The 22591-nt window shown below is 35.6% G+C and overlaps 2 protein-coding genes across 3 annotated transcripts; one reads left to right on the top strand and one right to left on the bottom strand.

The window, feature by feature from the left end:
• Nucleotides 1–470: 470 nt before the first annotated feature.
• LOC136808678 (myoneurin-like) lies at nt 471–2317 on the bottom strand. Its single transcript, XM_067065223.1, has 2 exons — nt 2170–2317; nt 471–1900 (listed from the first exon to the last, which is right to left on the bottom strand). Exons 1-2 carry the CDS (start codon nt 2183–2185, stop codon nt 918–920), a joined length of 999 nt encoding a protein of 332 aa, XP_066921324.1. The 5' UTR covers nt 2186–2317; the 3' UTR covers nt 471–917.
• Nucleotides 2318–10607: 8290 nt separating this feature from the next.
• Nucleotides 10608–21629, top strand: LOC136808632 (uncharacterized). Of its 2 annotated transcripts, none has more exons than XM_067065174.1 (10): nt 10608–11189; nt 11634–11729; nt 12168–14737; nt 15143–15384; nt 15709–16446; nt 16825–17012; nt 17690–17844; nt 18611–18752; nt 19652–19777; nt 20321–21629. In XM_067065174.1, the coding sequence occupies exons 1-10, from the start codon at nt 11129–11131 to the stop codon at nt 20812–20814; spliced, it is 4812 nt and encodes a 1603-aa protein (XP_066921275.1). In that variant the 5' UTR covers nt 10608–11128; the 3' UTR covers nt 20815–21629. The 2 variants fall into 2 exon arrangements, with proteins under 2 accessions (XP_066921275.1, XP_066921276.1); XM_067065175.1 differs by having other exon boundaries at nt 11020–11189; nt 15152–15384.
• Nucleotides 21630–22591: the final 962 nt, after the last annotated feature.

Here is a 22591-nt window from a genome sequence, read left to right as displayed (position 1 = left end):
CTTGATTGTTATAATTGGTGTTCTATTATTCGAAAGACTGACCAATTTTATTATCTATATCAAGTGTGAGAAAATATTCACCTTTATTTTTCCAATAATTATCTTCAAGACGATTTTATAAACTCGAGAAAATAATTTTTTATTTTAAGTGTAAAATTGAAACTTTCAAAATTGGAGTGGGGGTAAAAAATGTTAGAGATAATAAACGAACGTACTGGAGGGGGGGTGGGTTACTTCGAAACAAACGCTGACGAACAGAGGGTGGGGGAGAGGGTTTAAAAATTGGTGAAAATCTACAAACGTACTTTTTGAATGCCCCCCAAATTTTCAATTTTATTTCTCTTCTTCCACAAAGTTGAAAGAAGAATTTTATTTAGCTTATTTTTTCCAGTATTTCTGTCTTGGAAAATTCAACTGCAAAAATTATATTGCAGATTTGGGAAGTCAAATTCTACCAGAAAACGCAAAATTTCGGGAATGCCCTGATTTTGATAGCTCAACACTTTTTCAAAAATTAACAAATAAGTCTACAATTTAAAAGCTCTTTGTGGTGGTTAAAACCATCTGGAAAGCATCTACTATTTTATAAAAAACTGTTTCTTTAAGATTTTTGTAGAAAATGTATAAATTTCCATCAAGAAAGCATCGGGATATTCTCATCCATAAGCTATCCAAATGAATATCGCAAAGATTGGTTTTTAAGCCATCTAAACAACATTTGGAATTTTCCATCTCAAAACTATCCACATGGATACTGTCTGTATTGCTTTCCAGTCATCCAAAAAGCATCTGTAGTTTGTAATTCAAAAGCTATCCATGCCGTTAGTTTTGTGATTGTTTTTGAACTCTTTTCAGATTATTTACCATTTAAGATTGCTTTCTAATGCTTTTTAAATGCTTTTCAGATAATTGAAGGTTTATGAGGGTTTATCTGCCAACCAGTCTAAAAAATTGTCTTCTTCGAGGTGTTCTTCAAACAAAATGTTCAGTTTTTCATGAAAAGCTCTGTATCTTCTTAATTTATGCATTTGTTTCAAGTCATTTAAAAGAGCTTCGCATACCCTTGCTTCATAAATAGTGTCTATATCAGTGTACGCTAAAATCTCCTCAACTGTTTTTTTGTGATTACTAATAACGTTAGATATCACACCTTTCTTGATAGGAGAGGTTAAATTTTGAATAATGTTTTCAAGATTTGCTGACTTTCTTTGGGTTTGCTTACGTACACTCCAAGACTTATCTTTCACTTCATTGTACCTTGACGATAATGGAGTTGAATTTATCGACAGTAGGTCTAAATCTTGGATGACAGTTTCAGTGTTGCCAGGAACTATTTGATCATTTTCAGTCTCGATAACATCAACATTAGCATCAACAACATCAACGTTGCTTATTTCAAGGGTATTACTAATCAGACTTTCTGGACTTTCAACGTGAAAGTTCAATGAAGGGCATGGTGATTCTAACTCCTCTGGAAAAGTTGGGACAAAGTCTTCGCAAAGATTTTTATGAAGGTTGAATTGATCTATTCTTCTAAACATTTTTCCACAGTTTGGACAGATTTTTTCACTGTCAGATGTATGTTTCTTCATGTGTTTAACAAGGCGACATTTGTATTCAAAAGTCTGTGCACATAAATCACATGCATATATTTGAGCCTTTTTTGGGTTACAGTTGTTAACATGGCGACTCATGTTTGGTTGATGTTTAGTCCTTTTAAAACACGTGTTACAAACATAATGACCATCTGAAAAAGTGTACTTCTTAACTTTAGCAATAGGCCTTTCGTGATTGCATTTTCTTAGATGGCGCTTGAGCTGCATTCGCCATTTAAACTTTTCTGTACAGCCAGTATTTGTGCATTGAATCTCATTGAGGTCTTTGTTGCGGTCTTTTTTGTCTGAAAAAGCAAGCAAAGAAACCTTTTTATAAATTTCTTTTTTACAATGAAAGTTTAATTGAAATTAGCCAGTCTCAGATAATCAAGTGTTTAAAAATCATTCAACAAACGCAAAAAGTGAATTATGTAAAAAAGGCTTCCTTAACATCATAAATATTTGTACTATTTTCTTATAAAAAGCCTCATACTTATTCTATTGGATATTGATTCTTTCTTTTATGAAGGTCTCATTGATAATAAGCCTGCTAAATATTCAAAAATATTGTTACCTGCAGCAGTTTTCATAGTGGCTGAGTAAAGAAATATCAATGCAACAAGCACCTGCTATTCTGAAAAAGTTTGTTTTTGTTTGATGACCATTTTTGTTTGTTTTCATTGTCAAGGCATTGTTTGAACCAAACCAGTCATTATACAAAAATGATGCCTAAAGTTGGCAATCATACTGAAAAAATGAAAAAGTTTCTATTCTATCAGTACAACCCATCAAGGTATAGTAATATACGAAATTCTAACAATTTGTTGCCCATTTCATGATATTAAGAACGAGTCTATTAGGGCTTTGACAGGACTTTTGAAACTTTAAACTCAATTTTCTCCAAATCTAGTGCTATTTTTAAACAACACTTTGGGTGATCTAAAGGCAAGGCTACACTACCACTAAGCTATTTTCTGACTCTAAAGGGGTCATGACATAGGGTGTAAACTGGAACCATGAAAAAATACTTTTTTTGGATTTTCAAAATTGTCACAATTTTTTATCAAAATTTATCATATTGTTAGACTTCTTGCGCAATTTTTAGGTCCATACGTCAAAAATCCACTGTTTGCCCCAGGGGTATCTGATTCGCGGTAGTAGCAAAAAACGGCAAAAATGGCATTTTTTGTCCATTTTAAGACTATAAAAGGCCAGGAAATGGTCAAAATGGTTCTTAAATGGTGTCTTGTACTAATATTCAACACAAAAAGACAAAATAACCCCAGCGAGATCGCTCAATGTTTCAATTTCAGGCTAAAAAAGCCGATTTTCTTGGATTCTGGGTAGCAAAATGCATGAAGCAGCATTTTTGAGGACCCACAACTTTTAATTTTTTTAAGGTACACACTTGAATTTTCAGCAATGAAACACTTCAGAGAAAGCTCCAGAAAAATCAAACTTGAGTTTTCAATTATTTCCTATAAATCCATAATGGCGCCCTAGAAAATGAGTTTTCATGCTAAATGCCCATATTTCAAGCTAAAACTTGGTTTCTTGGGCTAAAAATCAAAAAATGATTTTCAAATGGTGTTTGAAATCTTTGAATCTTGGAAGTATTCTGAAAATACTCCTCTGGGAGAATCAAAATGGTTGGGTCAGAAATTTGCCTAAGTCTGCCATTATTGTATTGCATTTCCCACTAAAATGCGATTTTTAGAGTTAAAGTCTCATTTTCTCAGGCTAGAATCTCAAAAATGGCTTCAGATAGGGTCCTGAAATCTTTTGGTGTTATAGTATTCTGGATATACTCTGGGAGAACCAAAATGGTTCGGGTTAGAAATTTGCAAAGTTCGCCATTATGGAATTGCATTTCCACTAAAACGCAATATTTAGAGCTAAACTCTAATTTTCTCAGGCTAAAATCTCAAAAGTGGTTTCAAATAGGGTCCGGAAATCTTTTGGTGTTGAAAGTATTCTGGAAAACTATGGGAATCCAAAATGGTTTTGGTCAGAAAAATTGCCAAAGTCTGCCATTATTGAATTGTATTTCATTCTAAAACACAATGTTTTGAGTAAGCTTGAGTGTTCTTCCTAAAGAAATGAAATTCATAATGGCAGACTTTGGCATATATATGACCATTGTGAACCACTATGATTTTCCTTGAGTGTTCCCAGAATTACTTTCAACACCAAAAGATTCAGGACCCTATTTGAAACCATTTTTGAGATTTTAGCTGAGAAAGTTAAACTTTAACTCTTAAATATCACGTTTTAGTAGGAAATGCAATACCATATTGGCAGACTTAGGCAAATTTCAAACCCAAACCATTTTGGCTCTCCCAGAGGATATCCAGAATACTTTCAACACCAAAAAGTTTCAGGACCCTATTTGAAACCATTTTTGAGATTTTAGCCTGAGAAAATTAGACTTTAACTCTTAAATATCACGTTTTAGTAGGAAATGCAATACCATTTTGGCAGACTTAGGCAAATTTCAAACCCAAACCATTTTGGTCTCCCAGAGTATATCCGAATAACTTTCAACACCAAAAGATTTCAGGACCCTATTTGAAACCATTTTTGAGATTTTAGCCTGAGAAAATCAGACTTTAACTCTAAATATTGCATTTTAGTGGGAAATGCAATACCATAATGGCAGACTTGGGCAAATTTCAAACCCAAACCATTTTGGTTCTCCCAGAGTATATCCAGAATACTTTCAACACCAAAAGATTTCAGGACCCTATTTGAAACCATTTTGAGATTTTAGCCTGAGAAAATACAGACTTTACTCTATATTGCATTTTAGTGGGAAATGCAATCCATAAATGGCAGACTTTGGGCAAATTTCAAACCCAAACCATTTGGTTCTCCCAGAGTATATCCAGAATACTTTCAACACCAAAAGATTTCAGGACCCTATTTGAAACCATTTTTGAGATTTTAGTCTGAGAAAATTAGACTTTAACTCTAAATATCACGTTTTAAGTGAAAATGCAATTCCATATGGCGGACTTTGGCAAATTTCTAACCCAAACCATTTTGATTCTCCCAGAGTTTTTCCTGAATACTTTCAACACCCAAAGATTTCAGGACACCATTTGAAACCATTTTTGAAATTTTAGCCAGAGAAAACCAAGTTTTAGCTTGAAATGTTGGCATTTAGCATGAAAACTCAATTTCTAGGGCGCCATTATGGATTTATAGGAAATATTTGAAAACTCAAGTTTGATTTTTCCTGGAGCTTTCTCTGAAGTGTTTCATTGCTGAAAATTTCAAGTGTGTACCTTAAAAAGTTTAAAAGTTGTGGGTCCTCAAAAATGCTGCTTTCATGCATTTTGCTACCCAGAATCCAAGAAAATCGGCTTTTTTAGCCTGAAATTGAAACATTGAGCGATCTCGCTGGGGTTATTTTGTCTTTTTGTGTTGAATATTAGTACAAGACACCATTTAGAAACCATTTTGACCATTTCCTGGCCTTTAATAGTCTTAAAATGGACAAAAAATGCCATTTTTGCCGTTTTTTGCTACTACCGCGAATCAGATACCCCTGGGGCAAACAGTGGATTTTTGACTTATGGACCTCAAAATTGCGCAAAAAGTCTTAGAATATAATAAATTTTGATAAAAAATTGTGACAATTTTGAAACTCTAAAATTCAAAATCCAGTTTACACCCTAACATTAACTCTAAAACAAAAGTACTTGAAATTCAAAATGTCTCATGAGGTGTAAACAGCACAATTATCATTGTGGATATGTAATTTTATAGCAATGAAATCTGTTTGAAAACGAGGACAACAATAAATTTATGCATCTCGAGAAGAGTGTATTCACGCAATCTCGGAAATCTTTTTCCCAAATTCACGCATTCACGCAATGTCTTTTTGTTCGCGCAAAGCTTTCCAATTCACGCATTCACGCAAACCGCTGGGGGGGGGGCATAACACAAACTACACAATCTACCTCTCACCTTTGTAAAACATGACAACCAACTCACCAAGGCAATCACTCAGATTATTTTGGAAGTCAAAACATATAAAATTGCTTTTCTTACTACGGTGCCTACGAAAGCAAAAGTTATTACAAGTAGTTATTGTTTCACTTAATGCAAATCTTACCGCAAAGCTGACCTCATCGTTAATGCTATTTACTCAGGTATTTGTACGAATTGTGGAAAACTTTGCAACTTACATACTTTAGAAAACAAAACACTCCCCAAAGTCCTTGGTAGAAAAAAAATGACAACTTTAAAATCTCTGTGTTAGGGCTTTGATATATCATCGATATCATGTCAATTCTTGCAACACACAATCTTATACAGTTAGTTCTTTATCTCTTATGTCTGGAAAATCACTCAAAGTCAATCTCAAAAATCATATCATGTACGTGCGAAAAAAAACAAATTTTTTTATCAAATCCAAAAAAAAAGAATTGAACTGAGAATACATTCTCACATTACCCTTCAAATAAGCAAAATATTGTGTCATTTTTTTTTGAAACGTCTAGATTCATATCAATTATTCTCTTGAAAAATATGATGTGTGCAGTTTTATGATAACTTCAACACAATCGAAAGGTGAATGTGATACATTTCTTTATTTTGAAATGAAATGTGTTGTTTCTTGCTCACACATCCAGCCATCCATCTATTTGATCAAAAAATATCTCATTTGAAAAAAGAAAGTTTCTTTAATGTCAAATGTCACCTCATCTCTTTGAAAACTTTGAAAAGGTTGTTGTTATCTGTAGCGTACACGAATAGATAATTTCAGTGTCATAAAAGTCTACCACAAATTTTGCACCCCTCTTGGCTATACGCTACTGGTTATGAAGTGAGGGTTTATTTCCATAATATCAAAATCAGATGCAGACTACATTTCATTAGGCTGCTAGCATCTACTAACGGATTCGTGCTCTTTATAGTAGAATAAGCGGTTTTTTTAGAGGTCTGCGATTCAGACTAACATTTCACTAAAACACTCCCGTCCAACGCCCTATTATGAGATTCATAGTCCGAAAAACAAAATGTGAAGACAAATCACAATTCTATTCAGCATGTACTACGTGTAAGCGAGGACAGAGGTAACCGTCAATAGGCCAGAATCTTTAATTGCCAAACTGATGGGATTACAACTACAATTTTCGTAACATAGAAAAGATTCAATGATACACGTTTTTTTACAGGAAAATCCAACATTGTTGAACCTTTTGGATGTTCTTAACTCTTTGAGTTTTAAGCCTGAAAATGTTCCTAACATGTTCTTATTTTGACCCTTTCGTGAGTATTTTTGACCATTTTCCTCAGAAACAGCGTGTCTTTAAAGCCTGAAAATGTTTTTAACATGTTCTTAACATTTTGGCAATTGAAGCCTTATGTTCTTATATAGTTTGTTCTTTAAAGAAAAACGAAAAAAAAAACGTGAAGAGTGCATAAACTCAAAAACATGATTGATGTAATTCCCCGGGGGGGGGGCACTGGGTTTGCGGACTGACGGTATGTGCGGGCCAAAAATTGGCTTTTAAAATTGCACCCTTACAGTGCAGCAAAAATCAGTGAAAATCATACCCTTAGAGTGCATTTTCCCCAAAATTTTCTATCCTTTTCGTGCAAAAAATGGTCAAAATTCTAGCATTTTTGGTCAAAATATCTAGATTTTTCAAAAATTTTCTGAAATTTCTACCCTTACAGCGCAGGCGGGAAAAAACCCACCCTTACAGTGCATTTCGGATGCCTTGAAAAATACACCCTTAGTGCCCGCACATACCCGTCAGTCATTTTGCTTGGCTGCCCCCCCCGGGTGTAATTCACCTCTTTGGAGAGGTTGATACAATGAAATATACCAAAATCAGATCCAGACTACATTTCATAAAAAACAGTGTTCACCGCTCTTAAATACGACCTGTAAAGACACATCATTCAACTATCCAGCGAAAACAAAAGTAACCATGCCAATCATCTGAGATCTAAGAATTCTACAAAAGCCATGGGCGTTGTTGGACGTGATACTTACTCTGAGAAAAACCTACAAAAACTTCTCTTGTAAACACACCTCCAATATTTCACTTTTCTACAAATGTTTTACATCATCTACGGTGAAAATAAATTTAATCAGTATTATCCCGCCAATTAACATTGTATTAAATCAAACAAAGAAACAAAGCATGTGTTTAGATAACCATTAAGTTCAATTAATTGATCTTGATAACCATCAATTAATTTCCATGCCTGCAAGCATCCCTGCCTACAATATCTTTTAAGAAAGATGTGGTTGCCAGGGTGACAAAGTATCATTATGCTCGTCAATTTAGACCCAAGTGTCACATACCCAGTTGGGCCATTGTCCCACTGAAAAAATCGATCAAAGAATTTTCGCTGTTGACAAAGAGATACCCTGAAATCCAATAAAGTTACAATGGACTGAGTGTAATACCCACTGAGAAACCTTTATGAGAATTCTTGACTTATTTTGAGTGGCAGCTAGGCTTTACAATCCCACTTAGGCAAAAATGGGTACGGAGATGTGCCGCTAGTCAGGGTCCCTCTTTTAGGCTCTGAAGATATGTGAAAGGGTCCGAAATCTGACAGGGTCGACTTTTGGCTATTTAGACAATTTCCAGGGTAAAAATTGGAAATATTTTCATTTATTTTCATTTTTACCACCTTTCAGGGTGAAAATTAGAATTTTTTTCGATTTTTCGCTCTGATAGGATCCCAAATATACCATTCATATCTTTCCCACTTTATTATTTCCAATTTATTTTACTTTTCCCCACTTCTTGAAAAATCCTGAGAAACACTTGAGTTTTATATGAAAACATACCCGCTAGGATCGGGGGGGGGGGGGTAGGATCTTTTCAGATTAATTTTGCGATATTTTTAATGGCTGGGGAGAAGATTGGAAGAAGATATTTAAGACATTCTTACCAAATTTTAGTCGACCGTGGCTCCCGTCCAGAAAAATTGATTCAGTGGGGATGGAGAAATAGCACAATATTTTACATTTGATTACATCCAGCGGGGACAAAGATTGGAGTAAAATTTTTAACTAGGGATGACATTTTGTCCAATTTTTCTAGATGGGAGGGGGTCCCACCGGGTCTGTGAGAGCGTGGTGTATGAAATACCCTGAAATTAATTCCCAAGCTGGAAACTTGTCATTTTTCGTTGTTTGCGACAACGCTTATAGGATATCTTATGTTTTCTTCTCACCTTCTTCGGTTCAATTCTCGAAACTAGTATAAACTCCATTTTATTTTATTTAACTCTCGTTCTTTTAGAAATGGTTGAAAAAAATTGAAAAGTCGTACTCTTAGGTTCCAAATAAAGGGGGGGGGGGTTGGAAAATTTTCAAAATCTTAATAAGCGGGGGGGGGGGGGAGTTGTAAATTATACTTGAGAAAACCTGAAATTAAGATAAAGATAAGCTAAAATCAGGCTATTTAGAGCAGAATAAGGGACCTTCTCCTTTGAAAGCTGAAAAAGTTCTTAAACATTAATAAACGGGGAGTCCTAATAAGGTCCAGGGGGGGGGGTTGGAAAATAGCCAGGTAAGAGGAAGTGTCTCAGGAAATACACAAGAAGCACGTACAACTTTTCAATGACTTGAAATTGTTAAGATATTAGAAAATTTAACAACTTCCCGATTATTAAATTTTTGCTCTTACTTTCACATCACAGCAAGAGACCGGAAATTTCGGCATTATACGTTTCCGGCGAACAGAAAAAAATTGTTTTGTTTGTTTGGTTACCGGTGTTTATATTTTCAGTTTTATTTTCATAAAAAACGGTTAAACATGGAAACATGATTTAGTCTAAGCGGAATTCTATTCACATCTGATAGTCTTCATTCTAGTTCTAACCCAGCTGACACACAACGTTGTTTTGACGTTTATCTAACGTCTACAACGTCTATACAACGTTGCGTGCCAGCTAGGAAGTTAAGTTGTTTGCTAAGATCTGTTTCAGAGCTGCAGTTTTTCATGTATTTTGGAAAAAAAGATAAAAATTACAACACCTAGACTAGAATCTTTTCTGAAAGTTCAAATTATTTGGTAATTTTCTTTATTTAAAGAAAACAGAAATAAACAACGTATACGGTGTTTCTAAACCGCCGAAAGAGCCAGAGCGACCCCAAAATGAGCCACAATAAGCTCATCGGGTGATGAATCCGACCAATCAAATTTCTCATAGAAAGGCGAGGAGAATCAATCATTCTAATCATGACCGCGAGGGGAGAACAACTAAACTTCAAAATTTGAAATAAACAAATAGAACTGAAGGAGGATTTTTTTGAACGTGAAGGAGGCTTGTTGGAAATGTTTGTACAACCTTCGTTACTGTTAGTTACTGCTAATTCACGCATTGGGCTTTTCCAGAAAAAAGTTTTACCCCCACTGTTGAGGATATTGATTTTTTGAAGGATCGAACCCCCTGGATATCCTACTTTATTAATAAAGGCCCCCTGGATATCCACTCTTAAAAATATGCTCAACCCCCTGGATATCCTCTCTTATAAAGATGCTTACCCCTGGATATTGTATTTTTTACTTGAAAAGACACTTTACCCCCTGGATATCCGCTCCCTTGTAGATATTTAACCCCCTGGATATCCACTTTTGAACAAAAATCGTTAACCCCCTGGATATCCGATATCCTCAACAGGGGGACACGGGCTATTTCTGTAAAAGCCCATTCACTCATTTATTTTTCAATTTTCACGCATTCACGCAACAGAAAATGCCCATTCACGCATTCACGCAAACCGCTGGGGGCCCGTTTTAGCAATCGAATCCTTATAGTTCTTATATAGTTTGTTCTTAAAAAGAAACTTGTAGAAAAATGAAAAGGAAGAACAAAATTAGGAATGAAGCAAAACCCTTCAAACAGCAATATACACAAAGTAGAATTTGTGATTTTCTTAAACAATTTAAACAAAGCATGATATCAAGATTAACAATTTTTTTAGCTCAAATACTGCATGATATATTGATTAGCGCGCGCGGGAAATTTACTAAACAAAAAATCGTGCGTGCGTTTGATTTACTCAAGATTTTATTCACAAATCAAAAAAATTCTTTTAGAGCTGGCCTCCAAAAGAAATTTTAATATAATGATTGTTGGAAGTAAACTATTAATAGCTGTTTGACAAGGAAAAATCAGCAAAGATCTTTCGAAATATTTTTATAAATTGGCATCAAAAGGGAAAAGATTTATGTAAACTGTATACATTATTTAAAAATGAAACTTTGATAAAAAATGTCTTGATTTGAATTTACTGAAAAGAAATCTATTCGGCAATTTCGAATTTTCCGAATTTTTGATCAATCACATGTTATAAATTTGTCATCAATTATTGAGCAATAGACATTTGATGTATGACTTTTTCCACAATGAAAATCGGTGAAATTCGAGGCGTCTTTATGATGTAAATGCAAATGTAGTTTGTACAAGAAATTTGTATTGCACGAATTTGATTGAAAAAGAGGATAAGATTTGCAACTGTTATTGGAGTGACTTAGATTGGAGAGAAAATGATTAGATTTTTTTTGTTCTTGCATATCATTTCAATGCTGGTACAACAACAAATTGCAGGTATAGAAATATTTGATTAAAATGAAAAAACTTGACATCTTGAAATAAATTTGGCCATACCAAGGGTAAAAGGCCACGGTTGGTTTTGATTGTGAAGAGTGATTTTTTTGCTTTAATCAAATGGAAATCATCAGGACACGTTTTTTTATAAGAATAAAACTATATAAAAACCAAGGCTTCGATGGCTAAAATATTAAGAAAAAGTTAAGAATATTTTAAGGCGAAGCATCCAAGTATGCTTATAAAATAGTAAAATTAAGAAAATTAAAGAACATTTATCTAGGTTTAAAACTCAAAAAGTTAAGAACATCTATAGGCTTCAACAATTTTGGATGTTCTTATAAAGAAAAAAGACTGCTCAACTAAAAGCTAAATTATCATATTCTGAAGAAAACATTACCGTTGATTTTATGAGTTAATGTTGATAAATTTTTCTCGTTACAGAACGCATTGGTTTTTACGGACACTTGTCATCTGACGGACAGGAACAGCTTACTGAAAAGATCAATGCAATCATTTTCACACCTGTCGAAACTCGAGGTATAATTTCATTGAAAAATATTTATGGCAAAAGTTATCTAATATATATATATCTAGTGACTTTACAAGGTGTGAACCTAGTTTTTACAATTTTGGTTCTTTTTCCTACAGGGCAATTTTTTAAACCACCTTTTTTACTGATCGTTAAACGAATAGCACTTTTAACCGCGACCCTTGCTTGTATTTACGATAATCTTTCAATAATTTTCGGCGGGAAGAAATAATTTATATATGTGAAGAAATAAGAATTTCTGTCCAACTTTATTCACTCAGGAGATTTGGGTGGCAGAGCAGCATATGCATTTCGTCCTTATTAGGACTCGTCAGCACTGCATACTGCACCCTGGCTGGCTAGATCTCGATTTAGCCAGCATCTCTAAATATTTTTTTATTTTTCCTGTAACAATTCTAATTTTTCTTTTTGCTTTTACAAACCAGGATCAACATACACTGGAGGTACTTTAACCATCAACCAACCCGGAACCTACTTGTACTCATGTACCCTCATCGTCCAATCAGATTCCGATCAAATCATCCAACTGCAACTCAACCTTAATGATGAGAAAACCAGCTCATTCAAAAGTTCTTTATATGTCAGCGCAGGAGACTCGACAATCTCCAATACAGGTGTTATCCAAGTTATTTCTCAGAATGTCATCCGTATATATTTGAAGATCAAATCATCCATCAAGTTACTTCAAAACAGTCATTTCATGTTGCATCTGCTATCATCCAAAGGCACACAACAAGCATTCACGGTTCAAACAACACCTGATGTTTGGCATTACCAAATGAACCATTTAAAAGTCGTCAGTTTCCAAGTCTGGAGTAGCCAGGAAAGTAAAGGTTGTTTTTCAACCACCAATTTATTAGTACCAGCCAACGGCTTTCTAGTTGCAGAATCAAATGGATTATTCATGATCAGTTTAAATATATTGATTGAATCTGAAGAAGATATAGAATGTAGTAATTGGGTTTACTTGAAAACGAATGAAAATAAAATTGCATGTGTCCACTTAGAGGTCAGCCAACCAAAACAGACATTGACTATCAACATATTGAAATTCTTAAAGCTATCGATGAATGATCGATTCTGGATTGAAATGGCGTCTTCCTGCAATAATGTAAGAGTTCACCACGGTTCCTCGTTTTCAGGATCCCAGATACAACAACCAGTCCAAGGCCTTTCTCTGGCCACCTCAGAACATATCAGTCGCCAGAACATCAATGGATGGTTTGCACCAGATTTGACGATTTTCAGGAAACCATACAGTTATGATTATAACGATAACCATATTGAAATGTCAGCTAAACATATTACTATAAAGACAAGTGGATATGCCATCCTAGCTGTAGATTTGTATGTCAATAAACCTTCAGACAACTCTGGTGAAGTCATTCTAGCGGTTACAAGGAATCAAGATACAATTGATACAGTTACACATTTAAAAGAATCTTCCTGGGTTAAGAAATCGAAGATCAAAGGAACTCAGTTTAATCTACATCTGATTTCTCGAATGTTGGTTGATAGCGGAGACACGGTAAGGATACAAATCTTCTTTCCCGGTCAAGGACGTTGGATATTGTTGAAAAACTCATCTTTAGCTATCCAAGTCTTAGAAGCCACTTCGTCTACCATGCTTCAAAAATCGTCTACAGTCGTTTTAATATCTAAGAAATGGAGTATTTTACATCATTGTTTATCTCTTGATCAACTAAATGTAAAAATTCTATATGACAGCTCAATGAAAGTGCGCAAGAACGGTATTTATAATGTTGAATTTGTTTTCAAACTTTCTGAATCTAAAGAAAGTATAGACTTAGAGATTGGTTTGCTTCACGATGAACCCCTTTTATACAGTAAAGAAAACAGTATTCGTTCTGGAAATACTTTAAAACTTTCCAGTACTGTTAGATTAAATGCAGATATGCTTTTCGGATTCTACATCAAAGGAAACAAAGAATCACCAGTCAAAGGAGTGTGCCGTGTTAAGTTGACTTATTTGGGAGACCATCATTCCATCATTGGTTTTCAAGCCAATCTACAAAAGAATTTCATCACACAGGGAAATACTGGTTATTTTAGAATCAACAAATATGACAAACCTAATTCTGATTTATATTATAATACTTATGAAGGCTTTGATCATGATCGTGGGATATTCAAAGCACCATTTCGTGGAATCTACCTGGTATCCATCAATGTTGTTATCTTGAAAGTCATCATGAACTCAAAACAAAATTACGTTGCTGTCATGCTTAAAGTGAATGATAAAGAAACCATATTTTTCGACTTGAAGGAGCATAAATTCCTCTCAAAAGATGAACAGAATCCTCGAAATTCAACCATTAGTTTTTGTATGTCGGGTGCTTTGCATTTGAATGATCATGATACAGTTCATATAGAAGTCTACGTGAATAATGATGTTCAATGGGAAATTGATTCTAGATCAAGCTTTTCTATGGTGATGTTGACTTCTCAAAACAATGGATTTTCGGCTTATAGACCGAGTATAAAGCTGAAGAATACTGACCAAATGAATCAAAAGATTGTATCTGGTTGGGAGCTTGGACATCCGGCATCCCCTTACGCCATGTTTAAAGGTACAACCAAATCTGCCCCAAAACTTGACGGTGGGGATAATATCAAATTCGCCGTTTCAGGTAATTATCTTATATCAGTACAAATTTTAATGCAGTATCAAGAACCTCAAAAGGAGTTAACTTTAAAGTTAGTGGAATCGTCATCGCAAAAAAAGAAAACAATCGAATTCGAATGTGATACCTACACAATGAATTTTAACGTGATGTCGATTAGTTGTCAATTCTTTGGAAATTTCGATAAAGATGAAATCTACACTGTTCAGATATCCACCGGAGTAAGGAGTTTCATTGGTGTCTACAACTTTTACAATAACAAACAAAACAATGATGAAAACATGGCGTATTTGTCAGTGGTGTTGCTAGGAAACGTGGTCGATTACCAAGCTGGCTTGCTCTACTTACAGGTGAACCTTATGAATATATTTTATCGGGGGAAGCTTAGAAGGTGACTAGTAGTTAGCGTTAGTGACTAGAATTACCCCACGGGGAAGATTAAAGCTACCTCGACTCAAAGTTATCCTTGCCTTGCATTACTCTATAAGATGGTCAATTTTGAGTGGGGTGATGGGGTTTACTGTTGGACAAGTAAAAATAATCTTTCCCGACGAATTTCCTTGACTAAAGTATTTCACTAATAATCTTTACTTTTGGCTTTGAACAATGAAATGACTCATTGATCGTGAAAGAGTAGGGATTAAGTTTTACCCATGTTCCTTGTATGGTTTGCCGTTAGTAATATAAAATTCGTTAAAATTCAATATTTAGTTTTAGTTTCAAAGTAAAAGAACTGAATCTCATATTTTCTTTAGTACGATCAGGAATTTTCCGGTGGAGTGAGCACAATCGAAACTTGGCAATACCCAAACTTGTTGAACACTCCAGGAAATTATGGCTTCGACACAACCAATGGCGTGCTGAACGTCATTGCAAAAGGATGGTTTCTGTTTACTGCTACTGTCTTTTGCCGGAGAACTTTTGGTAACGGAACCATTGACTTAGTGAGGCGAGGCGATGCTGCAGGGAATGTCTTATTGAGAGCTAAAGGAGAATGGTAAGACATTTACAATTTGAACATACAGTTGAATCTCTCTAATTCGACTGTCTACAATCTCATACGCTCCATTATTCGATGATATTGTGAAAGCCACTGTAAATAACAAACACACATAAACGACGATCTTCTATTCGGTGTACTCTCCCTATTCTCTTGGATAGCCGAATTAAAGAGCATCTGTACAGCTGATTTCAAACTTTATTTTCCAACTTAGTCTCTGCCCCAGCCGGCAACTTTGACACTATTGTTTTAAACTAGAGACTTAAACTTCCATATACTACAACGCAAACTAAATTCCATTTTCGTGTTTTTCTTTCTAAGTCACAAACATCAGCGTAGTTTGTCATTCATTGGTGTTCAACATCTAGATCGTAACGAGCAGATTTCCCTCCAACAGTCAGGTTATGGTGGTGGAGACATAGTTGCCAAGGAGACACATTGGTCGTTTTCATACTTAAAATGGAACTGTAAGCGCTACTATGTAAACTCTAGAATCGATTATCACACTCGTGCGCAAAAGAAATACGACCAACCAATCACATGGTCCGAATCTAAAACAGACAAAGTTGCGGTATCGAAAATTCCATTAGAATCGAAAGGTGTTTATTTTATTACTATCAATTTAATCATAACAACTGCAAGTGATTTTCAAGTTCAATTAATGGTGGTCTATAAAGATGAATGTACGTCAAAACAAAGCTCCAAGACTCAATCTCCAGCACTGAGAACACATACTGTAGCACTAGCATGTGCAATCGTCATCCGACAATCGAATCCTTGGATAACAATCAACCTCCAAGGGAATGGTAATATACAAATCGAATCAGAATCTACAGCCTCTGTTTCATTCATCACCAAGAACCATTTGGAGCATCCGTTACTCATTTTGCGCATGAATGCACCAATGAATTATCATTCTTGGGGCACCAAAAATATTCGAAAGTATTCCATCCAATCAATGTCCACATTCTTCTTCAATAACCTACAGACGGCAATCACAATTTACGGTGGAACGTATTTGATCAGTTGCCATATGGTGATCACTGTTGAGAAACCAAGGTAATTTATAAACGACTTTAATTTAAACGCAGTATTAGTACGAAGTTAGCGATGACTAAGTTAGATGGTCTATTCAATTGTGTCATCGTGCATATAATTTGTAAATGTGAAAAAAGCCAGGAAACAACTTGGTATATTTTAAGAAAAGAGCCCTTCCTCTGCCAATTCATTTTCGATCATCCCTTGACAGTCATTTCCTTGTTCTGGGGCTTTTCAAACCAGTCTTCCTTCCTATCCCACATCTTTTATGTACCCGTAATATTTGATATGATATATTATACAATAGCTCATTTTTTATTCTTGAAGATTACTGAATGGACGTACACATCGACATTAGAAACTTAATACCAAAACAACTTTATTTTTGTTTGATTTTAGGGAGATGACCTTGGGAGTATTGGTCAACCAAGAGCTTGCGATATCCACTAAAGAATATGTCTCTGATACCAAGACTGTCTCCATCAAACAGATTGCTTATTTGAGACAAGGTGCTACATTATCATTAGTACTTTACCCAGGAAGTCACGTGATAGAGAAAGGAAGCACATGGAATATTCTTCTATTGGGTATGGTGATTATATTTGTATTTACTGTGTTGAGTTTTTTTGTTGACTTGATGTTGTTGGGTTCTCTGCTCATATTTCTTGATTTTTAAACCTTGAGCAATATAAGTTTGACTTCCTAACCCTGAAATATTGAATGTTTTCCTGGGGTCGGACCTATTTGGGGGGGGGGTTCATGGTTGGCGGAGGAGCGGAATCGGCCCTTTTTTCGGACGGAGTGGCGGAATTTGGCGAAAATTTAGACGGAATTACGGAAATTGGGTTCTCTGACGGAGAAGGAAATAGACAATTTTAGTGCGGAAAAACGGTACTTAGCAAAAGAATTTGCGGAATTTCGGAATTGGTAAAAGATATTCAAAATTTGCGGAATTTTCTACAAAAATATTGAATTTCAAAGGAATTTTCGGTGACGGAATTTTAGTTCAATTTAAGACGGTTTGACGGAAATTGGAGAAAAAATTGACGGAATTGCGGAATCGGGTACCCCCTGAAACCCCCCCTATTTGGGAGGACAGTTTTAGAAGGTCAATCATGCTGAATTATCACTGTCAAAGATCCCCTTTGAATATTCGAAATCCGACCTATTCAGTAACGTTGAGGAATAGCTCCTTCTCTCTCTTTGTTTCTAATTGAATCTAACTGAATGATTCCTGGCTAGAAAATTACTGCCTACTTTTCAGATGCACCTAATGGAGGAGATTCTGAATCGATGTTACCAGTGATCAGCCAAGACCTCACTCATGGTAACAAGATATTAGTGAATGCTGACCAAGAGCTTTCTTGTGACGCAGTTGCACCAAGAAGTATCACATATCAATGGTTCTTCAATAACAAGGTATGATTTTTCTCTTCAAACATCTCCTTCGCACACGGAGTGGTAGAGCATGAAGCTACGGTGCGCGAGGTCGTGGATAGACGATTTAATCGTCCGTTACAGTGACATTAAAGGTGGGAAAACATTAGAAACAAAGGACTGGCAAAAAGAAATGGCTAACTCTACCGGCTGTAAACTCTTTTCAGCAAAGAAACTCGTTTGCGATTTTTTTTCGGCTTTGGAGTTATTTCTCAGTTAGTGATTTGTCTTGGACTATATAGTCTACGTTGTGGGTTCAAAACCCAGACCGGTCATATCAAAGACTCTAAAATGACACATGATGGTAAATGATGCCTCCCAGCTTATATTGTTCAGTAATGAAAGAGGATGTTCAAGTGTAAGTGAAGTAATCCAGAAAGACTGGTACCCTCCTAACCTTTTGGTAGATAGCTGTCAATAAGGCATCTTCGGCTGTGATCCAAAGACTCACTCTCTAATCTATATTGAAACCACAGATCTATAAAGCCTTAAGGGCTAGATGGCGTGCTTTTGGATGAAAAGTGTACCATGTCACCTTATTACGTTGAATTTCAGCGTTTTTCCAATCAGGATTTTCGAAAACGATAACAACAATATTTTCTGCAATATTCACTTATTTTAGCATGGAAAAGTTTAAAGCATTACACCTAGCCCTTTGAGCTTTACAGAAATCTGTGATTGAAACCAGCATCTGACCAATACTCCACCACTACTTAACTATTTGGTCATCTCTTATTTTTCCAACCAGATTCTGTCTAATGAAGTATTTGAGACGCTCCATCCAAGCAAATACATGGAATTGGGGAGCGGACGTTACCAATGTCAAGCTTTGTCTGAAAGGTTTTTCAGTGTCGGGCCTGTATCAAGGGCGGCCTATATCAAAATTTCGCGTAAGTAATTTCTAGCTGACGTACAATAAACTCTCTCTAATTTGAATTTGGGTATAATAACTCGTCGGGGAAAAGAGTATCAATACAAGAGTGTCACCACTATGCATCATGGTATCTTTGTCTTTCATGCACAGAACCAACGGTGTCTGGACAGCGCTAAGCGTTCCAACTTGAAAAAGGAGGAATTCCTACTTCGTAAGGAGTAGAACCCATTCCTCATATCAATTTGAATTTGAAGGTGCAGTCTATTTTGTTCGAATTACAGAGGGATTATTTAAATCAAAGAGAGTATTTTAAGAGGGTTTGCTACTTGACGGGAACTGAGAATTAGTTCAAAATATGGAAATGATTCGAATAATAGAAGCTCGAATTAATTAGAGTCCAATGTGTATAACGTTTTTAAAACTTTCACTGCCTTTTATTGAAGTTGATCGAAGTTCTGAAATTCTGGGCCTTGAACGACATTTCAGTACTCTTTTAGAGTACTATATAGAGTATTAAAACTAGCGTACCAAAGTCCATAAGTCCATTATTCTCCTCAGGGACTAGAATAGTTGTTTCAGCTTAGGGAATCTTTGAGGTATGGAGGCAGAATATTCCATTATCATTAGTTCGAAAAACTACAAACCTGTCTATGTCTTTAGATCAATGATGAAATGATTGGATTGCGTAACTGGATTAAATTTCGCCTGGATTAACTTTCGCGAATTTTGGCCATTTTCGTGCAAATTTATAGTCCACGTGAAAAATTTAAAACCGAATTGTGACCAAAACCCTTAAGAAAATGAAAGAAATTTTGTCAACGCGAAAGTTTTGGATTCTCAATCGGAGAAAAAATAAAAAAAGTAATCAACTTAAAGGCTGTAAAGGTAATCAATCATTCTTCTTTTTCAAACCAGCGGTGAACGAATGTGAAAAGCAACCCGGCATTTGCGGTGAAGAAGCAACATGCCACGATAAACAAGTTGGTTTTGAATGTCGATGCGAAAATCAAAAGTATGAACATGTCAAAGGAAAGGGATGCGGTAAGTTGATGGTTTTGACACAACGTTGTTTCAACATTTTTCTAGTGTTCATAACGTCCATATAACGTTAGATGAACGTTGAAACAACGTTGTGCACCAGCTTGGTAAAATGCGAAACAAAACTTCACTCATTTTTGTCGTTTAGCTAAGAACACTGGAAAAGATATCTTTTTTTTGTTTCTGCTTGTAGTTTTAATGTCGGGTCTGTAATCGCAGCGCTGTTAAGTATCGCGTTTATGCCTCTAATGATGGAGCTGCTAAATCGTCTCTACCAATAAAAAGTCGGTGAACCAATCACAATACACCTTTTCGACAGTAGCCGCCAATTGCCGCGAGGGCATATTTTTGTCCATTTTACCACCCTAAAAGCGTATCTATGGACAATAGAAAAAGGTGTAAAACGAATTGGATCGAGTTTGGGAGGAGGGGGTAAATGAATAATAAAATGGTACGCCCCTGACCGCACGACTACAGTCAAAAGGTGTGCACAATGTTATATGATGCCCGCTTAAAGAAACAAAAATACGTTATTTTCACTTTCAGTTGCTGTTGCTGCGAAGAAGGACGATAAATCTATCAAGCCAGGTCGTTCGTTAGTGATCCTCATCCTTATCCCGTTCGTGTGTTTAACTATCCTCATCGTAATCGCGTGCACTATTTACGTTTGCATGAAACGCCGACAAATACATCGGCGTGATCCAGAGCGACAGGCTGTTGTCGGGGCTGAAAACTCCGACGATATAACGATGCAAAGTTTGAATAATAGTTTAGCTGAGGATTATAGTGACATTGAAAATGAACGGACAAGTTTAAGTAGTGGTGCTACGCAAAATACGAACAGTGAAAATGGTGGGGTACATTTCTTAACAGTACCTACGTCATCACAGCAACAACCGAGGCGAACACGGTTTAATACGCATCCAAGGTTTCTTGGTGGGAGTAGGGATAGCAGGCTAGATGAAGAATCCAGCCCAAGACCTGATCTCAATTGGAGGAAATTTTCCAACGGATCGGTACAGGTTATATATAGGAAATAGTTTGGACTTGATGATATCTATCTGCTTGGAAAAGCGAATCGAAAGTGTAGGGATTAGCTTGCGATACATCAATATCAATTTTGGAGGAAAACAGAAGCTATTGTAATGAAATACTAAGGGCATTAAAGACAATATTTGGCTAATGAGCTCTTCCAGAAAAAAAATTGAATATGGAGGGGGGTGTGGTTAGAATATTTTTTGGAAATTTACCCCCCAGACATTTTGACCCCTCGGACAACGGATTTTATTCCCCCGGACAACGGATTTCATCCCCCGGAAAAGCATCGGTTGAGCCCCCGGACATTCAAAATCACCGCTAATAAGAGCAAGTTTGCCTCTAAAACAAGCTAAATTTTGCAGATTTTTTACTAACCCCCGGACAAAATATCCAATATATCCTCCTCCCCCATGTATAAAAGTTTTCTGGAGGAGCCCAATGGTTACTCGTCACTCATTGGTGGAAGGAAAAAAATAAATCACTGTAGAGTGCTTTATGTTTCTAAAAAAGACCACAAAAGGTAAAAAAGTGAAGTAACGTTTCTGGGATGTTTTACAGTGGGTGACAGTGATGGTTTACTACCCAAATTCTACGCAAACATTCGTAGGATAACTGCGTGGTAATTTATTGTACGTCAAATTAGACTTGGAAATGACTGAACTATAAGTAATAAAAACGAAAAGACAATTTAAGCAAAGATTAAAAAGTATATTTATAATTTTGTAAATATCTGATACTAAAATTTTGTAATTTAGACTTGAATTTGTATTTAATTGAATTATTGTACAGAATATATCGGATACCTAGGCTTGATTAATTTTAAAGTGGCTTGTAATAAGGGGATACTACAAAGGCTAGTGAAATAATATATACCGGGTGACCCACGAAAATGAGGCCAAACCCCTTTTTATCTGTTTTTTTTTACACTTTCCGAGAAGTGAATTTTGCGTTTAAAAGCTCATAAGTAGAAAACTCGTGGATCAAATTTGAGAGATATTTTCTCAAAGTTCAAGTTAGGATATCTACTTTCTAAATACTAAAACTATAAGCACATCGGGATATTTGTTCGGCTTCAAGACGTCGAGAAACGTCCGAACTTTTTCATTGGTCACCCGGCATGCTTCGGAGTATATTCCAAAATTGACGATGAATTACCGCAAAGCTACTGTAATGAAATTTTCACCAAACTTAAGAAAAATAAAAATTGAGTACTCCACCCTAAGAAGACAACCCAACTGGCACACAACGTTGTTTCAACATTTTTCTAATAACCTTGTGTGCCAGCTGGGAGTACACCTTTTATATTCACGAAAATTTCTTCAATTTAATCGATTTTTTACTTTGCATAAAATTTGGGAGGAGAATTTTGTCAAGTAGGCGTACAAAAAAGGGGCTGGCAAGTCGATATTAGCACTTTGGTAAGGAAAACAATGTATTTCACTAAAGAAAACAGTAATTAAAGTGTTCACAAGTTCTGTTTGAACGGAAACCGTTTGGTTATATATATGTCATCTTTCTACTGACCTTACTGTCGAATTATTTTGAATTTTTACTTGTTGGAAACACGAAAATCTAAAAGGTATATTTAGCAACCAAAATGGTTGCCTAAGGTTTTCAATAATTGTCTATATATTCAATCTTTTCGATTGGATATTTTGTTTGATTAGGTTGTTTTTCTCCCTGTCTAAATGGTTTGTAGTTGTACTCTTTTAAATTTTGATTGATGGTTGCTTTGGTATGTGCATTGGATGTTGGAGTAGTTGTCCCATAGTACGTATG

Source organism: Clytia hemisphaerica, unplaced genomic scaffold (genome assembly GCF_902728285.1).
Source record: "Clytia hemisphaerica strain Z4C2 unplaced genomic scaffold, Clytia hemisphaerica genome assembly, whole genome shotgun sequence".
Taxonomy (NCBI): Eukaryota; Metazoa; Cnidaria; class Hydrozoa; order Leptothecata; family Clytiidae; genus Clytia; species Clytia hemisphaerica.
The sequence above is the reverse complement of the archived record's forward strand: the minus strand, read 5'-3'. Positions and strand labels throughout refer to the sequence as shown.